General features: G+C 42.8%; 1 protein-coding gene across 3 annotated transcripts in view; it reads left to right on the top strand.

Annotated features, from left to right (window-relative positions):
* ELOVL6 (ELOVL fatty acid elongase 6) overlaps positions 1–16,250 on the top strand; it is an 80,164-nt gene extending 63,914 nt beyond the window's left edge. For all 3 annotated transcript variants that reach the window (XM_040065234.1, XM_040065233.1, XM_040065232.2), the window contains 2 exons: positions 7,939–8,090; positions 10,046–16,250. In XM_040065234.1, coding sequence (XP_039921168.1) covers positions 7,939–8,090; positions 10,046–10,470 — 577 coding nt within the window. In that variant the 3' untranslated portion in view covers positions 10,471–16,250. The remainder of the gene's footprint in view (positions 1–7,938; positions 8,091–10,045) is intronic.
* Positions 16,251–17,247: the final 997 nt, after the last annotated feature.

Genomic DNA, 17,247 nt, shown 5'->3' with positions numbered 1-17,247 from the left:
TTTGTGACTACCATATTGCTGTGTATCCTTGACTGACCAAGAAACTGATTAATTTAATTTGGAAAGTTAAATGCTCTGCCACAAAGCTAGGAAAATATTTTTAATAACTAGGCAGAGGCTTACAAAGCTGGTTCTTCTAGTCAGTTATTAATATTTCATATAGGTTGCCCTCGTGTCACACTGACCATTTAGGATGTTGGGTGCCGGACCCTTTTCCAGATTGCTTTTCTGTGAGTTTCAAGGACTCATTATTTTGCAGTGACTTAACAACAGATCTCATTAGCTTCATGAAATCAAAATAAGAGACATTAATTCCATATAGGTCACTACATGGAACAACAGTCAAATGATAGCTTTCAGTAACTGGTCACATTTTATTTGTGCTTAATGATTGGCTTTTCACCGTATAGTACAGATACCGTGATTTTGCAATCAAAGATAAGTCTAAAGAAACCATATAGTTTCTACACCAATTTAAATACAGGAAGATCCAGGACTTTTGGTAATTCATGGAATTTACGTAACTTAAATTTTATTGAATACCATCAAGACATACTAAGAAACCACATCTGAGATAACATTTAGGTGGTCTGACAACCTTTTCGTGACAGTATATATTAAGATTTTCATAGGCATCATTGATTCCTTCTGTCTTTTAGAAAATTTGTTCCATCTGGAAAATCAAACTGGGTTTTTTTGTGTTTTAATACTGCACCATCACATACTGCACATTGCCCAGTGAATTTGGTGCTGCTCCTCCCTTCCCCTTGCAGAGCTGGCCAGATGTGGATGAATATGTCCATCAGTGGAAATAAATCACAGCAAGACTAAAGAGGTGATTCATTAAAAAAAAAAAAGAAGTAGAAGAACAGCTTCAATGAAATCCAACCAATCCACAAACACCCAAGAGCAGCTTGGGTATCAGAAATCAGATCGAAACAATTGCAGATTCTGGTGGGTCGTGCTGCTCCTTCACCCAGTTCCTGCACATGTCAACCCCCCAGAAAGTGGGGCCCACATTCTCTCTCACTGATACCCTCTGAACATGTATTTGCCCGTGGACACAAAAGTTTAAGGAAACTTAATAACCCAGGAAACTTATTTCTCACTTGTCCTTTGCTTCGGTACACTGGAAGGTTGGTGTGTGACCAGGTTTTTCGCTGTCCCTTCCCCATGGAGGAAGGAATGCTGTCTCTGTCAGACAGGCTCTTAAGGAGGCTGCTCTTGTGGTCTTAATTCATTTCCCAGCCTTGAAACAGTCTGGCACATCTGTCCACAAAAGCTTTTGGAACACTAGGCTTTGAATAAGCACCCAGGCACCAGTAAAAGTCAATAGTGTTGGTCCATAATTCTGGTCAGCACAAACCAGACTGTAGTGTATTCTTTCCTCATTTGTCATTAGCCAGATAAACACTTTAACCTGGATATTACCTTTTGGTGTTGCTCAGCTGTAAAAAGAAATTGTCCTCTCTGTAGCCACATCCTTGGAGAACTGAAAAAAATCAGGTTTTTGGTTTTGTTTTTGTTTTTTAACTGATTATGAGAGCACACTCCCATAAGCATTCTTATTTAACTGCTAGAATTTTGACTGTCTTCTCTTTTTGCCATAAAAGTTAGCAGTTTTGCAGAGTACTCTGCTCCTAGGGGACCTGAAACCACCACAAAATATAAAGACTGATTTTAGATTAGGAGCAGGCCAATGGTTCATTAAATCTTCCCTCCTTCCCACTGGGCTGATGGTATAATCGCCACAGCAACAGCAATGCAGCAAGCACACTGTGATCTGACTACCTCACCTGTCTACACAGATAATAGTTTAGGTTTATCTTTCTGTAGTACAGCTGTAAATATATATTTAGTATGTGGTCACCGTACAAATGCACGTTGGCAGAACTCCTGCCCTGTTTGCTAGGTGGGATTTTCTGTCATCATATCCTTCCTCCCTGGAGTAGTCCAACACTGGACTGCCAAATTTATCTCTACTCACCTAGGAAAAAATAATACAAAGTCAAACAAAACAATACAAACTTGGAAAAAACCCTTTCCTCTGCTGGTTTGCAAGTTCCCCTTTCAATGCCTTCATGCTCTGGAGGGGCCCCAGGGTCTATTTAGTCAGCCAAAACCACCATTTCTTTCTCACATGGCCAAAGCAGGGTCTTTGGGGAGACAGACAGAAATCTACAAACAGCTTAATTTCCAGCAACAAAATCTGTCTGTTTCTGAAGAAATCAGTCACCTAGCCCTGTCTCTGCAGTGTTATCTTTGTGGTTCACATCTTTGATGGGCTGGTACTCTCGGGCCACAGAAGAAAAGAGTGGTTGGAAAGAAGCTCGCCCTTACAGGTGGAAGGGAAAAACTGTAAATTTCTTCCAGAGAGCTGCGAAACAAACCTACCACTCATGTTGAAAAATTGCTTTGTTACAAACTTATTTTTAGGAATAAGTTAAAAAGCACAGCAAGGGAACAAATGAATGGTGTGAGATGTTCTTTGACATGGAGACCCACCCAGACCCACCCACCTTGGTACATAGTGCTTGGCAATACCAGGAGTTCCTGAGTTTCTTTACTCTTTTGACAACTGTGCTGTTGGGGAGTTCAGCAGAGCTTGATGAAGCTGCATTTCTTTTCAAGAAAATTAGTTCTGAGGGTTGTTTCTTATACATGCTTCCTCCCTGCATTTTCCCAGCATCAGTTCATAGTTTGTGTGTGTTCTGTTGCTTGGCTAAGCACAGAAATACTCTGCTGCCCCTTTTTACAGATACTGCTGGCTCTAGGTGTGCTCTCAGGACTGCCTTGCTGCTTTGGAACTGACAGGCTGAGGGGTCACTGTACTTCCCACGCTCCTCTGCTGACCCAGCATTACCAGTGCAACTCCTTCCTCTTTCCTGAGAACTGTGGGATTTAAATCAGAAGGGCACAGAAAGGCCATTTTATTATGCTATGAGATAAGTCATCAGCAGCAGAAGGGAAGCTTGGAATGCCTGCCAAAGTACGGCTGCTGACCACAACAGGAAGGTGAAAATGGTTTGATTTGTCATGAAGGAAGGTGTAGGAAGCTCCACATCTTCACCTGCTGCCCTCTAGACATTTCAGAGTGCTCCCTCTGTAAATATGTGAAAACATGCTTTAAAAAAAAAAAAAAATCAAACAACTAAAGAACCTGCTTGCCCTCTTTTCTTGCTGTTATGGTACAAGCAGGCTGTGTCAGTGTGGTCATCTCAGCTGCTTTCCCAGGACCACTGTCTGCTCAATGTGGCTTTCACAGAGGAGGATATTGTGCTCTTTGCCATAGCTGTTTGCTTCCATGGCACAGACTTACCTGCCAGAGCTCCTGTGAGTCACCATGTAAGCAGGCTGGGGTAGAATTAATTTTTTTTTCTCTTTTCCAGCTGGGCCTCATGCTGGGAGCTGGAGCTGGACCTGTGGGAGCTTTGTCTGGGTGGCCAGTTGGCTCGCTGCTGGACTAGCCCAGCACACCCACAGCACACTGTAGTCCAACACCTCAGGAACTGGTTGAACCAGCTGGGCACTGCATATACAGATTGCATGTTTTGTTTGATTAAGTTTGTTTAAAGCCAGAGCAGAGACCTTCCGCTCTGTGACTATCCTTCAGGACATGCTGCTGTATTCCGAGCGTCACTTCTAAATTTGTTCTTATTTGGAAGTCACATTCCCTGCTCCATTCTGCAGTGTTGATCCTGGACTGGGGTGTCCAGAGGTGTCAGGAGCCAAGAGCGGGGATGAGTCTCCATAGAAAGCAGCCCTAGCAAAAATGGGCAGTGACCTCCACATTAGGAGGAGCTGAGCCTGCTACAATGCCAGCTGGGGTTGGACTGAAGGCTTGAGGTACCTGCTACTCACTTGGGCTTTTGACAGACAGATACTTCACTCCCTGCTGGCAGGCAGGATGGAGACAGCAGAAAGCAGCAATAGGCTTCAGACAGTAACGCTTCCATTGTCTTCCATTAGCCAGCTCTCCAGCCCTTCTTCATTCCGCACCTAACCCATGCATGGGATGTGTTTTGAGGCCCTCTGAGTACTGGATTTCTGTGGCCAGGTTTTGGCAGCAGGAGGACCCTTCCTCATCCCCCTTCTCCCCTTGCCACTGCGGAAGAAGAGGTAGAGAATTCAGGAGTGGAGTTAAACCCAGGAATAAGAGAAGATTGGGGGGGCGGTGTTTTTAAGACTTAGCTTTTATTTCTCATTATGCTACCCTAATTTGATTTGTATTAAAGTCGTTTCCACAAGTTGACTCTCTTGTGCCCTTGATGGTAACTGGTGAGTGATCTCTCTGTGCCTTTATGCCAGCTCAGAAGCCTTTTTATATATTTGCTCCCCCCGTCCCATTGTGGAGGGGACGGACAGAGCAGCTTTAGTGGGCACCTGGCGTGCAGCCAGAGTCAACCCACCAAACCCTGTTTGAAAACAAGTTTGAGAGGGAAAAACACTCATTTGTATTTTACTCGTGGATATATTTTGATCATTTAATGGACAGTAAAATAACAATTGGGCATTTTCTAACTTACCAGAGAAGTTACTGCCTGGAGGGAGAATGTAGGACATTTTGAGCCTGAATAGATAAGAAAGCTGGATTAGATGGTGCAGTTTGTTTCTGATCAGTCTCTCTAGCTGTAAAAGACTGTAATTGTACAGTAATTCACTGCTACCTTATTTTGAAAATCCCTGCAAATGATTCCCACCAGACAGACTGCTTTGGTAAGCAGTTCATTTCAATACCTCACAAAAGCTACAGCAGAGAGCAGGGTGAGGACAGAATGAAGCAGAAGTGATTTACTGAGTAAGCAATGTCATCACTCTGCTGCACATCATGTCTTTGCAAGATAGAAATTTGTTGGTTGATTTTACCTTACAGAACAAACAAGATTAAGTGTCAGAGGCACAAAAGGCAGTCTTAGTTCTCTGGCTCCAAGACATTTGCAGGCATGCATTAGATCTTTTTCAGTCTCAGGTGGTGCATACTTGTTGGCAAGATAGTGTTTTGGCATGCAGCACTTCTCATAAGCAGCTACCTGCTCTTGGTGTCTATTTAGGTAATTGAATCAGTTACTTGGAGTTTGCTATCCTTCTTTTGCATAAAGCCTTCCACGGTGAATTATGTGAAAATGTGACTTGGTTTCTACTGATAAGAAAATACAGATTAGTCTGAATCACACTGTGTAGACCTGTAACTGGGGTCACTTCTATGGAACTAGAGGACTCCATCATCCTGAGAAATTGTAGAAAAGTGAGTGTGAATCAGTGTGTTCATGCTCCAAAGGGAGCTCTGTAGCAGTTGCTAAATGGAAAGACAGGCAGAGTTACATCAATATAATCTCAAAGACAGCAAAGGGACACTGTAATCCCCACCAGGCACAGACTGTGGCTCTGTTATCAGTCTAGGTTAGATCCCTGGATGTCCATACCCAATCACAGTTAGATCATTGTTTGCCTGTTGCTGGAACGAGTGTTCTTTGTCATTTGCATTTTTGTTCAAGGCGAAGAACTCTCTTTGGTTTTAAAACTTCAGCAAACAGTTTGTTAGAAAAGCAATGCAGCTTCTTTATAGAGAAAAACATACTGCTTACAGCTATTTGATTTCATTATTTAAAATTTCCTTTTCTCCCCTCATTTTAATGTCAGCACTGAGATACTTGCTAATGGGAGAACAAGTGTATCATTAGGTCTTCTGCCTGATCTTCCCCCACCCAGTTTTGCAACCACCTAAAACACAGGAGCAGGAAGCAGCATGCCCTGGCTAGCCTGAGTTCACTGCCTCAGGAAATCATCAGATCACATCTCTGTCAGGATCTCCTGCCTTCTTGGGGATGAGAAACGCAGCTCCTGAGAAGGGGAAAAAAAAAAAAAAAAAAAAAAAAAATGGGGCATGTTTTAAACACCAAAGAGAAGACACAGAATGAGTTGCACCTTGTTTCAAAACTCCTCCTGCAGGTTTTGGCACTCTGCTGAGTTAAAATGAGCGATGTCTGAAAGACACAAGAAAAGTGTGTTGAGAGAGAGCATTTTTGGGAGGAAACAACCCTACATGGAGAGGATGCACTGTGAGCTGTGTAGATGCTAAGAGCCCTTCGATGTCTCCTCTCCATGCAGGGGTAGGTGAACATGAGGGACTGCAGTGGCTCTATTGCCTAAGCCTGGGAATATGTGCATTGCTTTGGGCAATGCTAATAGGAAACACAGACTCAGCTAAACTTCAGCACACCTGAAAACCACAGCAGGGTGGTTTTTTCATTGCACATACGTCTGGCAGTGGAGCCAATGAGCAAATACCACTGTGCAAACAGCAGATAATAATAGTAGCTTTGTAAGTGCTCACAGTCTGGATTTCCTGATGGCGCAGTGGAACCTCAGGCATCAGAAGGTAATGGTGCAGGAGCCAGGATGCAGCACTTCTCCATGGGTGTGACCTGGCTGTAGAGCCCCATCTGTGATGCCACTGGCAGCCCGAAGATGGCACTCCCCTGGGCTGCGTGATCCGTGCAGTGGACAGGGGAGAGCAAGCTGTTCGTAGCAGCAGGCAGATTTGACTGGGTGTATCAATGCTGCAGATTTGGAAATCTAAATACTCTGTGCATATTATATATGTTAGGTAGCAGTTTTTGTATGCAGTAAGCTTTCTAGAACCATCTAGTCTGATCAAGTACCATAAAAACTGCCATTGAACTCTGGTTTTGAGGCTGCCTTGATGATTTTAAAGTATGTTTTTTACAGAATACTGACTTGACAAGACAAGTACAAGTAACAGGGAATCAATAACTTCAGAGGAACTGTTGCTTCTTTCACACACTTTGCATAAATGGTAGCTTATGTTACCCACGTGTTTATACACCAGTTTTAGGTGGCTTGTTTTGCCTGCTGCTGTGTAATAATCATGGAACACCATGAGGCAGAGTGGGAACCAGGTTAGGTCAAGGTCACAAAGCAGTTGGAGGGGAGATAAGATGGAGCTGGGTAGAGGGATGAAGACGTATGATGTAAGCATAAAGTAAGATGTACTCAACCCCAAAATTGATTGCGTCTGTCTTTGCTCAATTTCTTTTCAAGAGCTTCCTTCACCCAGTATTCATCACAGCTTACGTGGGGCCACCCAGCTACAGTGGTAGACAACAGGCATGTTCTTGCTGTAAAACAATGAGACAAAACTCCTCTGCAGAGTTCCTTGCTGGTGAGACAGAAGCCTTTGTTCCTGATAAGAGCTGGATGTCAACCTATCCCCTCTGTAATTGCACTAATTAATACTGTTATGAATCTCTTGAAGTTTCTCATTTACAGAACACTGTTACCTTGCATCTCACTTTGATGAGGTGAAGGTGAATCTGCTGTTTACAGCTTGATTTAACTACCTGTTTCCTCTCTTAGCAATGACCTATTAAGGGATGAAGTCAAGCATATGCACCAAAACACTGGCTCTGGCTGAGATTCCTTATCAAAATCTGTGTGCCCTACCTGGTATGGCTGTGCTCAGAGCTCCTGTGGATGTAACAAATACAGGGAGAGATGTGAGAAAACTCTAAGGAAACCAGAAGAGTGAATTGGTTCCATTTATATTGCTAATTCAGCATTTTATCAACTCATTTCTTGTTGTTTCCCAGCCATCAGTATCAAAACTCTGTGTGTTGTTTTGAGCTGAAATAGATGTTTCCCTGTTCCTGAAAACTGAAGGAGCATTCCTGTGGCAAGGAAGTAAAAAACACTGCTGTTACCATTGCAGACATTTCACCAAGGGATGTGGCTGCAGTCCAGTTTACAGGTCTGAGTTCAGAGTAACTTCCTAGAAGCAGAGTTTCTCCAACTTTCAAGCTGTCTCAGACTTATGATTTCAGCACAGTTGTGGCCTTTTCCTCATAACGATTTGAAGGGATTGCATGTAGTTTTCAAGTGTCCACTGACCTTTCCCAATTTTCTCTTTTTGTTTTAAAGTATATTCGGTGCTGTTCGAACTGGTGCTTATATGCTGTACATTTTGATGACCAAAGGCCTGAAGCAGTCAGTGTGTGACCAGAGTTTTTACATTGGACCTGTCAGCAAATTCTGGGCATATGCATTTGTGCTAAGCAAAGCACCTGAACTAGGTGAGTACCCTCTCTCTCTTTCTCTCATATACATTTGTGTATTTTTAAAGAAATGTCCATGCAGGAAGCAGAAGAAGGGTCTCATCACTGTCAAAATCCCATTTAAGTCTCAGAAAAACTGGGTAAACATAACCAACCCCAAACCACATGCTTTAGTCTCTAGAGGTCAATTCCAGCTTGGCTGAAGTTAGATCAATGTGCAGCTGCATAAGACCTTTCCTAGCCCGGGAATAAACTGCAGTGCAGTCAGGAAGTAAAAGCAATCCGGTCCATACCTCTTCCTGAACTACTTGTAGGCAAATAGGAGTGGCATAATTGGCAGTCACACACCCCGTGGCTACAGAAGTGGAGGGTGGGCTATAGCAGCTGTGCCAGCAAGAAGCTTTGAGTCAGGCTCTGCCTCCATTCTGCAGCTTTCATTCTTCAATACACATCTAAGTGTACAATTATGAACAGTAAGGTGCTTCCTCCCTAGACCGTGAAAGCTGTGGCTGTCTGCTTCCTCCAAGTAGAAACCAATTTTCCATAATGTCCCTAGCTTTTTCAGTACTGATTTTTATAAACTTATATCTCTACAGCAGTTTCTTGATAAGGATACTTAGGATATACATGTGAAAGCCAACTTGAAAGTCAGTCTTTGTGTGTTCTCATCCGTGGCTGATTAGTGTAAGAAAGGGTTGTTTTAATGGAAAGGAGCAGCCCTCCAGCTTTCAGTTTGGAGGATGCCTTTATTAAAACTCAAAGGACTGCAGCTCTCACTGTGTTCAGGTGTACAGCAAAAATAAGACTTGACCTTTCAGCAGGTAATTTGCTTCAGTGAATTGGAGGACAGCAATTCATCAGCATTAAAACTAGAACAAGACAGACGCCAGTTGCCTTGCTGTGTCAGAATCCCTTGGTTTCCTGCTGCTTAAATTGCTGCAAACCCACAGAAATTTAATTGTTAAAAATGGGGAACATCAGCTAGAACAAAAAAATTGAACATATGATTACTTATTAAAATATGAGTCAACATCTTGCAGTTAATGAAGTGAACAGCAGTGTTACAGTTTATTAAAGACCTTGTGAAGACAGTGAAATTTACTTCCATCCATGCCTTAGATTCGTGGCTTGGATTTCCTGGGATACTTACGCATCAAACTAAGTTCCTGGGTTCAAATCTCAGGAATCCTTTTGGAAACACTGTGTTGTATAACAGTGGAAAACAAGTAACATACCTATATATCCATATATCTAATTGGGATGCTCATTGCAATCATAAGAAGGAGACGGAAGAAAAAAAGGCAAGAAAGAGGAACAATATTTACTTTTCTGCAATAGTGAGATGGATTTGCAGAAGAAGGATGTGTGTTTCAACATAACCCAAATGTCTTTCTGGAAGCATCTCTTTCAGTATGGTAGGTTGCATATGCAACAGCTTTTTTTTGTGTAATACCTCAGAAGGCCCTACTGATTTTAATTAGGTTCAGTTTGCACGTAAACATTTGAATCAGAGGACACTGTGCTGCTTCCTCTAAGTTTTCTACTCCAAGTTTTCTACTCTCTGTCAAGCTGTGTTTCTCTTCCAGTCACAGTATACGATGGGCAGTCTCACAGTTAGAGACGATACACACACATCCACCTACCTCACCCCAGACTTTTGTGTGAAATGTTTGCAGCCAAGGGCTACCAAATAAACCTATGGAGTTTTCAGACAGGGTTATCCCTACAGAAAAATGCAGATGCGTTGGTTTGCTAAAGATTACATAGAGATTAGGAACCAAACTGGCTCTCAGAGGGGCTCTCAGATCTAGAGGTGAGGTGGAGTTCATGCTCTAAAGTAGTGTATACTCCAGCAAGAACAAAGGGAAGAGAGTGGTGCATTAATTACGGAATTGTTTGATATGTTTCTCATTTCCTCCCCTCTTCTTTTTTTTTTTTTGTGTGTGTGTGTGTGTGTTTTGTTTTTATTACAGGTGATACAATATTCATTATTCTTAGGAAGCAGAAGCTCATCTTCTTACACTGGTACCATCACATTACTGTGTTACTTTACTCTTGGTACTCCTACAAGGACATGGTGGCTGGCGGCGGCTGGTTCATGACCATGAACTACGGAGTGCACGCCGTCATGTACTCGTACTATGCCTTGAGGGCCGCCGGCTTCAGGGTCTCGCGCAAGTTTGCCATGTTCATCACCCTGTCGCAGATCACTCAGATGTTGATCGGTTGCGTGATCAATTACCTGGTCTTCTCCTGGATGCAGCAGGGCCAGTGCCATTCCCACGTGCAGAACATCATCTGGTCCTCTCTCATGTACCTCAGCTACTTTGTGCTCTTCTGCCATTTTTTCTTTGAGGCCTATATCGGCAAAACCAGAAAAGAAAGAAAGGTTGACTAGTGGTAGAAGCGAGAAGCCATAGCTCAGGGTCATCAAGAAAAACAAAATTATAAGAAAAAAAAAAAAAAGGCACAAGGAAACACATATATGTATGGTGCAGCTAAAACTTGGCAGCTTAGGGAAAGTTAGCATGGTTTAACCCAGTAAGTTTATGATCCTATCATGGTGAGGACTCACTGAATTCTACTCTATCTCAAAGGACTGCTGATGAAAGACAACTTCCTTCTTGTACCTCTCTGCTCTAGAAAAGAAGGAGAAACGAAGAGAAAAATCAAGAAAAAAGAGAAGAAAAGAGAAATGGAATAATGTTAAGGGGGGAGAAAAAAGTACATAAAATAAGCAGTGTGTTTTCCCAAGGTGGAGGAGAGACTTTTATTTAAAAAAAGAAAAAAGGTTTCTAAATACTTTCTAATAATTTCTCTGCATTAAACAAAACAAAACAAAGCGGAGGTGACAAAAAAAAAAATCTGTCTACAATAACAACAAGATTGCAGAATTAAAATCTTTTCCACAGAATGTTGATACCTTTAGCCAAAATGAAGCCCAAAAATATGTTTCCTGCATGGAAACTGGCAGAACTCCACACTGTGGTTATGTATGGAAAAGAGAAGAGATTGATTTCGCTGCTATGTGCTCTGCCAGGAGAGCAGATCTGTGGCATAGGGTGACCTCCCTCAGAAGGCGGAAAGGAGCAGTACTTTCACAAGAGTTTAACGTGAAAAGATGCGCTGTTGCAATACATATCTCAGAGAGTGCATTTTCCAAGTGCATTTTTCAGTTAGAGGCAAGGAACTTCTGCAGCAGGATAAGTCATAGAGGGTTAATTCAATCAATATTTGCTAAATTACCAGGGGCTAATAGCGGAGGGATGTTCAGGAAGGAGAGGGAGACAACTCCCCTCACGAGATGTTTAAGAATTTTCCATTACTCTTAGTTTAGCCTGCAGCAACACCGAATTAAATGGGGGAAATCGGGAGAAATCGCAGTTAGCGAGAAGAGAGTGATTTATCTGCCCGCTGTTTTCAGAACAGAGCCCTGTGGTACAATGTGGATTCCGTGTTTTTGCAGACTCGAGGGTGCCTGCCTGAGTTGGGAGAGGTGGCAGGACTGTGCGACATTGGGTATCACTGTGCTTCTGCATCTGCCTCCTGGGCAGTGCAAAGATGTTCAAAGTGCCCTCCTCTGGTCATGTGGAGATACTACTACAAAGCATACTTGGGACAGGTTTTTCTTGAGATTTGTGTAGAAAAAGATTAGTCTAAATGAGGTAATTTTGCTGCAACAGCTTGACTCTAAAGTCCAGAGAGAGTTATCTTTCATTAAATAAATACATCTCTGCAGAATCTGTACTGTAACATCAGACTGACCACTTAAGAAGACACACTTCCTTCTCTGAAGTCAGCTACAGATATAAGGAGACATGTATTTCACTCTGAACCTTAGAGAGTTAGTTGAGAACAGCCATATTCTTTCAAAGACAAGTAGATTGCATTATCTGTGATATTCCAGTCCTTACAAAGCCAAATAAAATGTGTAAAATTTCCTAGTATTTCAAAGACGCAAGTATGTACACTTGATGTTAAATGTGTTAATGTAGTATTCTAAATTGTAACAGCTAGGTAGTTTAACTAAACAATTAGAAGAACTAGATCAACAAAATAGGGACTGCTGTTCTGCATAGAATATACACACACCTATAACTACACCCATATACACATTCTGTGAATTGTCAACAAGAAAAAACAGCCCAATGGCAGAGAATCACGTTTCCTGGCTAATGCAAAAGATTGTCATTATCTTTCTTGCTTTAATTTAAGATTGTACAGTACAAAGGGTTTTGGTTTTTTTTAATTATGATTTTTAGCTTTAATTGTGCTGTCATTCATGAAACAGAGCTGCTTTAGTATCCTGTTAAGAGATGACAAGGGCTTTCGGTGTCTCATTATATACAAAAGAAAAACAAATAAAGTTACATTCCATATTATGTGAATGGTCTTACAAATCAAAGGCCTTTTCAGGCTCAAATCGTAATTATAACAAGCAGAAAATGAGTTTACATTTGTGTTACTTAAGTTGTTGATGTGCTGACATTATTTTATGGTACAAAACATAGCAAAATGTGATATGCAGTAATGAAGCTATGATATTCATTAATAGGACTACTGTATATGTGGAAATATTAGTCAAAACCAATTAAATGTGTAAAGCATTTTGTTATACAGCTTGGGAGTAGATAATTGTAATGCTGAATAAGCCTTTTTCCTCATGTTTAATTTTGCCCTGGCTAAAAAGCAGGTTAAGACCAGTAAAGAGCGGAAAAGGCAAAATTAAAGTTAACTGCAATTAGCTGATAAAGCGTTAGTAGGAGCCCACCGTTGTGCCATTTAGAGCCTCAGCCCTGTGTGTCTTAAGCCTGTCAGACAGAGCAAGAGAGGCTGGAAGTGGTCCAGTGTCTGGAGCTGAAGATGGAGCAGAAATCTTGGACTCTCTGAAGTCAGTGGAGGCTTTGCTGTGCTTTGAGCAGAGCCAGTGTGCCTGACTGCCTTTATCTGAGCTGAGAGGAAGGAGCCCTGCGTATCTCCTGCGAATTTGAGGCTTCTGGCTCACGACTCAAAACCTTTATCGATGGCAAGGGACATCACAGCACGGCAAGGACTTGCGGCCCAACTTTAACACGGGTGCGAGACAGGGTGGGTTACAAACGACAATCTGCCCTGTTTCATACTCTGTTTTCCTTAATAGCATGGGATTAAACCCCCACATTTCTAGGTCCTGAATGGCAGTGCTGACAAGGCCAACACTGATTCCAGCAGAGCAAGAAATTCACCCGCTCTTTCCCCATCTCCCAAAGCCCTCCTGGGTACCTGTGCACTGCTCCCAGCCCCTGCTCCTCACCATGGCTGGGTGTGGGAGAGGCAGCTTCCCTGCTGCCCGGGAAGCGGCTCCAGTGCAGTCACCGGCCCGAGTGACCTCCTCAGCAGGCAGTGCAGATGCACCCCTGGTGTGCAGGGGAAGCTGAGCACCAAATGCAGGGTGCATCCTGGCCGGTGACTGGGCTGCAGACAAGCACAGGGATGTGGCAGCAGGATCAGACATGTCAGGTACAGTGACAAATTAGGGAACGTTCGTTGTCACGTTGGGAACTGGCTGTGACACTGCCACTTGCTTCAGGAAATTATAACATCACACACGCATTTGCACAGGTCCTATGGCCCTACTGTACTGTTGGGCTTTTCCTCTGAGGTTTTCCACTGGAGCCAAATGGAGTGACTGGCATTAAAGGATTTGACAAAAAGACAAAAAACAACTGACACTGTTTTTCTTACTTTTCTTCCCCTGAAACATACATGCGTCATATTTAGACATCACATTTAATCCGCTTGCATAGACTTAAACGCATTACATTGTCAACCCTAATGTAAGACACATCAACAGTACTCCTGCTGTTCCAACCTTTAAGCCACAAGATACAAACAGGGCTAATTGGATCCTACTTATTTCCCTTGGCTTAAGTCATATTTACAAATTTTTCTGCCCAGTACCAGAACTCCTTTTTCCCTATTTATTTTAAAGAAATTTGTAATTCTGTTGCATTCACACATGCCATGGGGAACTTGAACTTTATATAAATTTGCCAAGGATTATAGGACCTGTGACAGCTGCGAGATGCAGAAATGCTGTTATGGGATCCACTATTAAAAGTCAGGAAAGTTCCACTGGTGATGAGGTCACTCTGCCAGGGTCAAAGTTTGTGTTTTTATGTTTTGAGGCATTAATCCAATGTAGTGAAATAGAACCAGAAAAGTCAGTATGGATTTATTCTTAGGCAGCTGCCAGCAGAGTTTGGCACTTCCTTAACACTACTTCTGTGTAGTGAATACTTTAGGGAAAATATTTTAAACTAGTTAGTAAGAGAACAGAAGCTTGGATAATTCCGCAGCCTCTTTAAACCGTGCCTGTGATGAGAAGGAAACCCCTCATTCTTACAGACCTTCTGTAAGACTCAGAGTCACAAATGATTTATGCCTGGGCTCGCCGATAACACCCAACTAGGAGCAGCTGGCTCCAAAAGAGACCTCTCACCAGCATCTCAAAGTAAAATGATACAAGTTCTGCTTGCAAGATGAGGGCCAAAGTGTGCAAAGGGAATCACTCAAAAGAGTCGGGCAAGGTAGCAGGAATAAAACATTGGGCGCAAGTTGCAGGAGAGTTGCAGAGGGAGATCTATTCCATGTCCCAGCACAAAGTATTTCCAGTCTGAGTACTCCCACCTTTCCAAGGGGAGGGAAAGGTAATGTGGAAGAAGGGTGGGCTGCACAGTGCCAGGTGCTCAGGATGGCATGGCTGGAGGAATAAAGCTTCCTTGCAGGGGACCCTCCTGCAGAAGTTAATTAGGCAGTTGCTCCCTGAATACAAAGGTGGGCCTGTGGATTTGTTTGGAGGAACATCTATAGTCTGATAACTTGTTCAAGTCGAGTATTTTTTTTTTTTTTCTCCTGAGAGTAAAAACTTGGGAGATTTTTGATGAAAACAATGGCACCTCATGGTTCAGGCAACATTCAGGTGCTTTCAGGCAACAAAGAGCATACAAGACCAATTATTGTGGCCATGAAAGAGCAGCCTTTGTGAGCAGTGCTAGATATAATGCAGTAGTGCTGTAATATCTCTAGTAGTCGTAGTCTGTCCCGTACTTCAGAACCAGAAGCAGAAGTATGACATCTCTGTATAGAAACCATAAGCACAGACACAAAGTCGTGAAGATGGCTTTGATCAAGGAAGAAATCAAAACCAGTTTCAGACCATACTGCGTAAGTTGAGGACTTGTTCCAGTGCCTGCTGAAAGTGAGATTGCTGGTGAGATGTCCAATGATTTCAGGTAGCTTTGCTTCAGCCCACTGGAGCCCAGTTGCAGAGGGTGATGTAAGACCTAAATTCCCTTTTTGCTTAGTGGTGACATGAACCATCTGGGGCATTACTCAGCTCTGACGTGGGTCTTCAGTCAAATTTTCCATCCTAGCATCAATGAGCTCTGCAAGGGAGTAATTGTAACTCAGAATTGTCGGTGGGTTTCCACTGTTTCATTTCAATACATTTTCCATTCCATTTATTTTATTAAAAGCAAGCTAAAGGACAAGTCCCTGATCCTGCTATCAGGAACGCTCCATTGCAGCCAGTGTACCATACACAGGCTTTTGCTTACTGGGGTAAAGGCAGGACCAGGGTCTTGTTACTGACTTAATTTCCAGCAGAGCAAACACCACAGGATGGGATTTGATGTCTTAAATTAAATCAACTGTACCAACACAAGTAAGATTGGATCTGCACATTAACTTGACAGCTAAGGGGAACCAGGGCCCTCCCCAGGACAATAAATTTTAAAATGCTGCATGAAGAGGGGTTAGAGTGTATTTCCCAATGGATATAAAATAATTCTTCCCTAAAACAGGGACCTTCCTGAGAAATCTCCCTTCCGTCCAGTCCTGGACAGCTTCAAAGAGGCCTGTCTGCTGAAAAAATGCAGCTCTGATTGACTTATCTGCTTTCTGAAAAGGGCCACTACATGCTTTAGGCTTTTTGGAGCCTTAAAGCTCAAGCTAGATTTATATTCAGAAAAAGAAAAACAACCTTAATATGTGTACAGTAACTAGAAGAGAATAGTATGAGAAATATCTTTATTTTACCATTTTCAAATGGCTATTTCATTACATAAGAGGAAGTTTTTATTTTTTTGGGGTATATTGATATTCCAAATAAATTTTAACTTTTGGTTCAAAATAAAATCCGTCTCTGTGTCTTATTCACGTGTAACATCCATTTTTTTCTCTCTACTGCCACCAAGTCCATCTTTTGAAAAAGAGAAGTGGTTCTCCAGATATGAGACTACAGCATGACTACTGTCTCATTTCCCAGCAGATCTCTACCCAATTCATATTTTTGTGTACCACACAGAAGTGTCGTGGGTTTTTTTCTTTTTGTGTACGTCACATGCATCTCTGTGATAGTGAGAATGCATATCATACAGGTGTTTAAATGTCCTTAATTTTGGAAATTCTAATCTTTGCCTCTGTGTAGAAACAGGGTCCCTGTCCATCATGGTACCGTCTGTGCAGGGAGCCCACAAGAGCAGCAGTTGCCATGAGCCCTGCCAGTGCTGTGCTGTCGCTGCCGTACCGATGGCACTGGCTGCTCTGCAGTGTCTCTGCACCAGCCATTTTCTGGATAATCCTGTGTCCATTGTTCCCTGAACATCCCAGTTATCCCTCTGCTGGCAGCACAGCTTGTGCAGACAAGCACCCCTGCTGAATGATGGACGCAGCCATCCCCGCTCGGCACAGCAAGAGCAGTTTGGGGCTTGTTTTGCTCTCACTCTTTTGGAGTTAAGCTAAAGCAGGCTGTAAAGGAAAAGCTTTGCTGCCCCATATACACAAATCAATGAAGTGACTTGCATCTGTCACAGGACTAACCAAATTCTGAGGCAAGATCCAAAGTGAAAAATGTTTGGGCTGCATCATCACCCTGCTGGACCCTCACCGCTCCCCTGCTGGCTTCCAGCCCCACAACAGCTTTCTGAGCACACACAGCAGAAGCTGCAGGCAGAGGGAGAAGGGTAAAGTGGACTGGGAAGCCCACAGTGGGAAGCCCACAGTAGGGACACATGGGGATGTGAGAGAGCCTGGTGACTTTCCTGAGGACTGGTTTGGGAGTCAGCCCAAGGAGCAGTCTGAAAATGAAACAAGAAGAGGGAATTGCACATATGGACTGGGAAGTGCTGCCTAC

This window comes from Hirundo rustica, chromosome 5 (assembly GCF_015227805.2).
Source record: "Hirundo rustica isolate bHirRus1 chromosome 5, bHirRus1.pri.v3, whole genome shotgun sequence".
Taxonomy (NCBI): Eukaryota; Metazoa; Chordata; class Aves; order Passeriformes; family Hirundinidae; genus Hirundo; species Hirundo rustica.
Note: the sequence above shows the minus strand (reverse complement) of the source record. Positions and strands in the feature narration are given on the sequence as shown.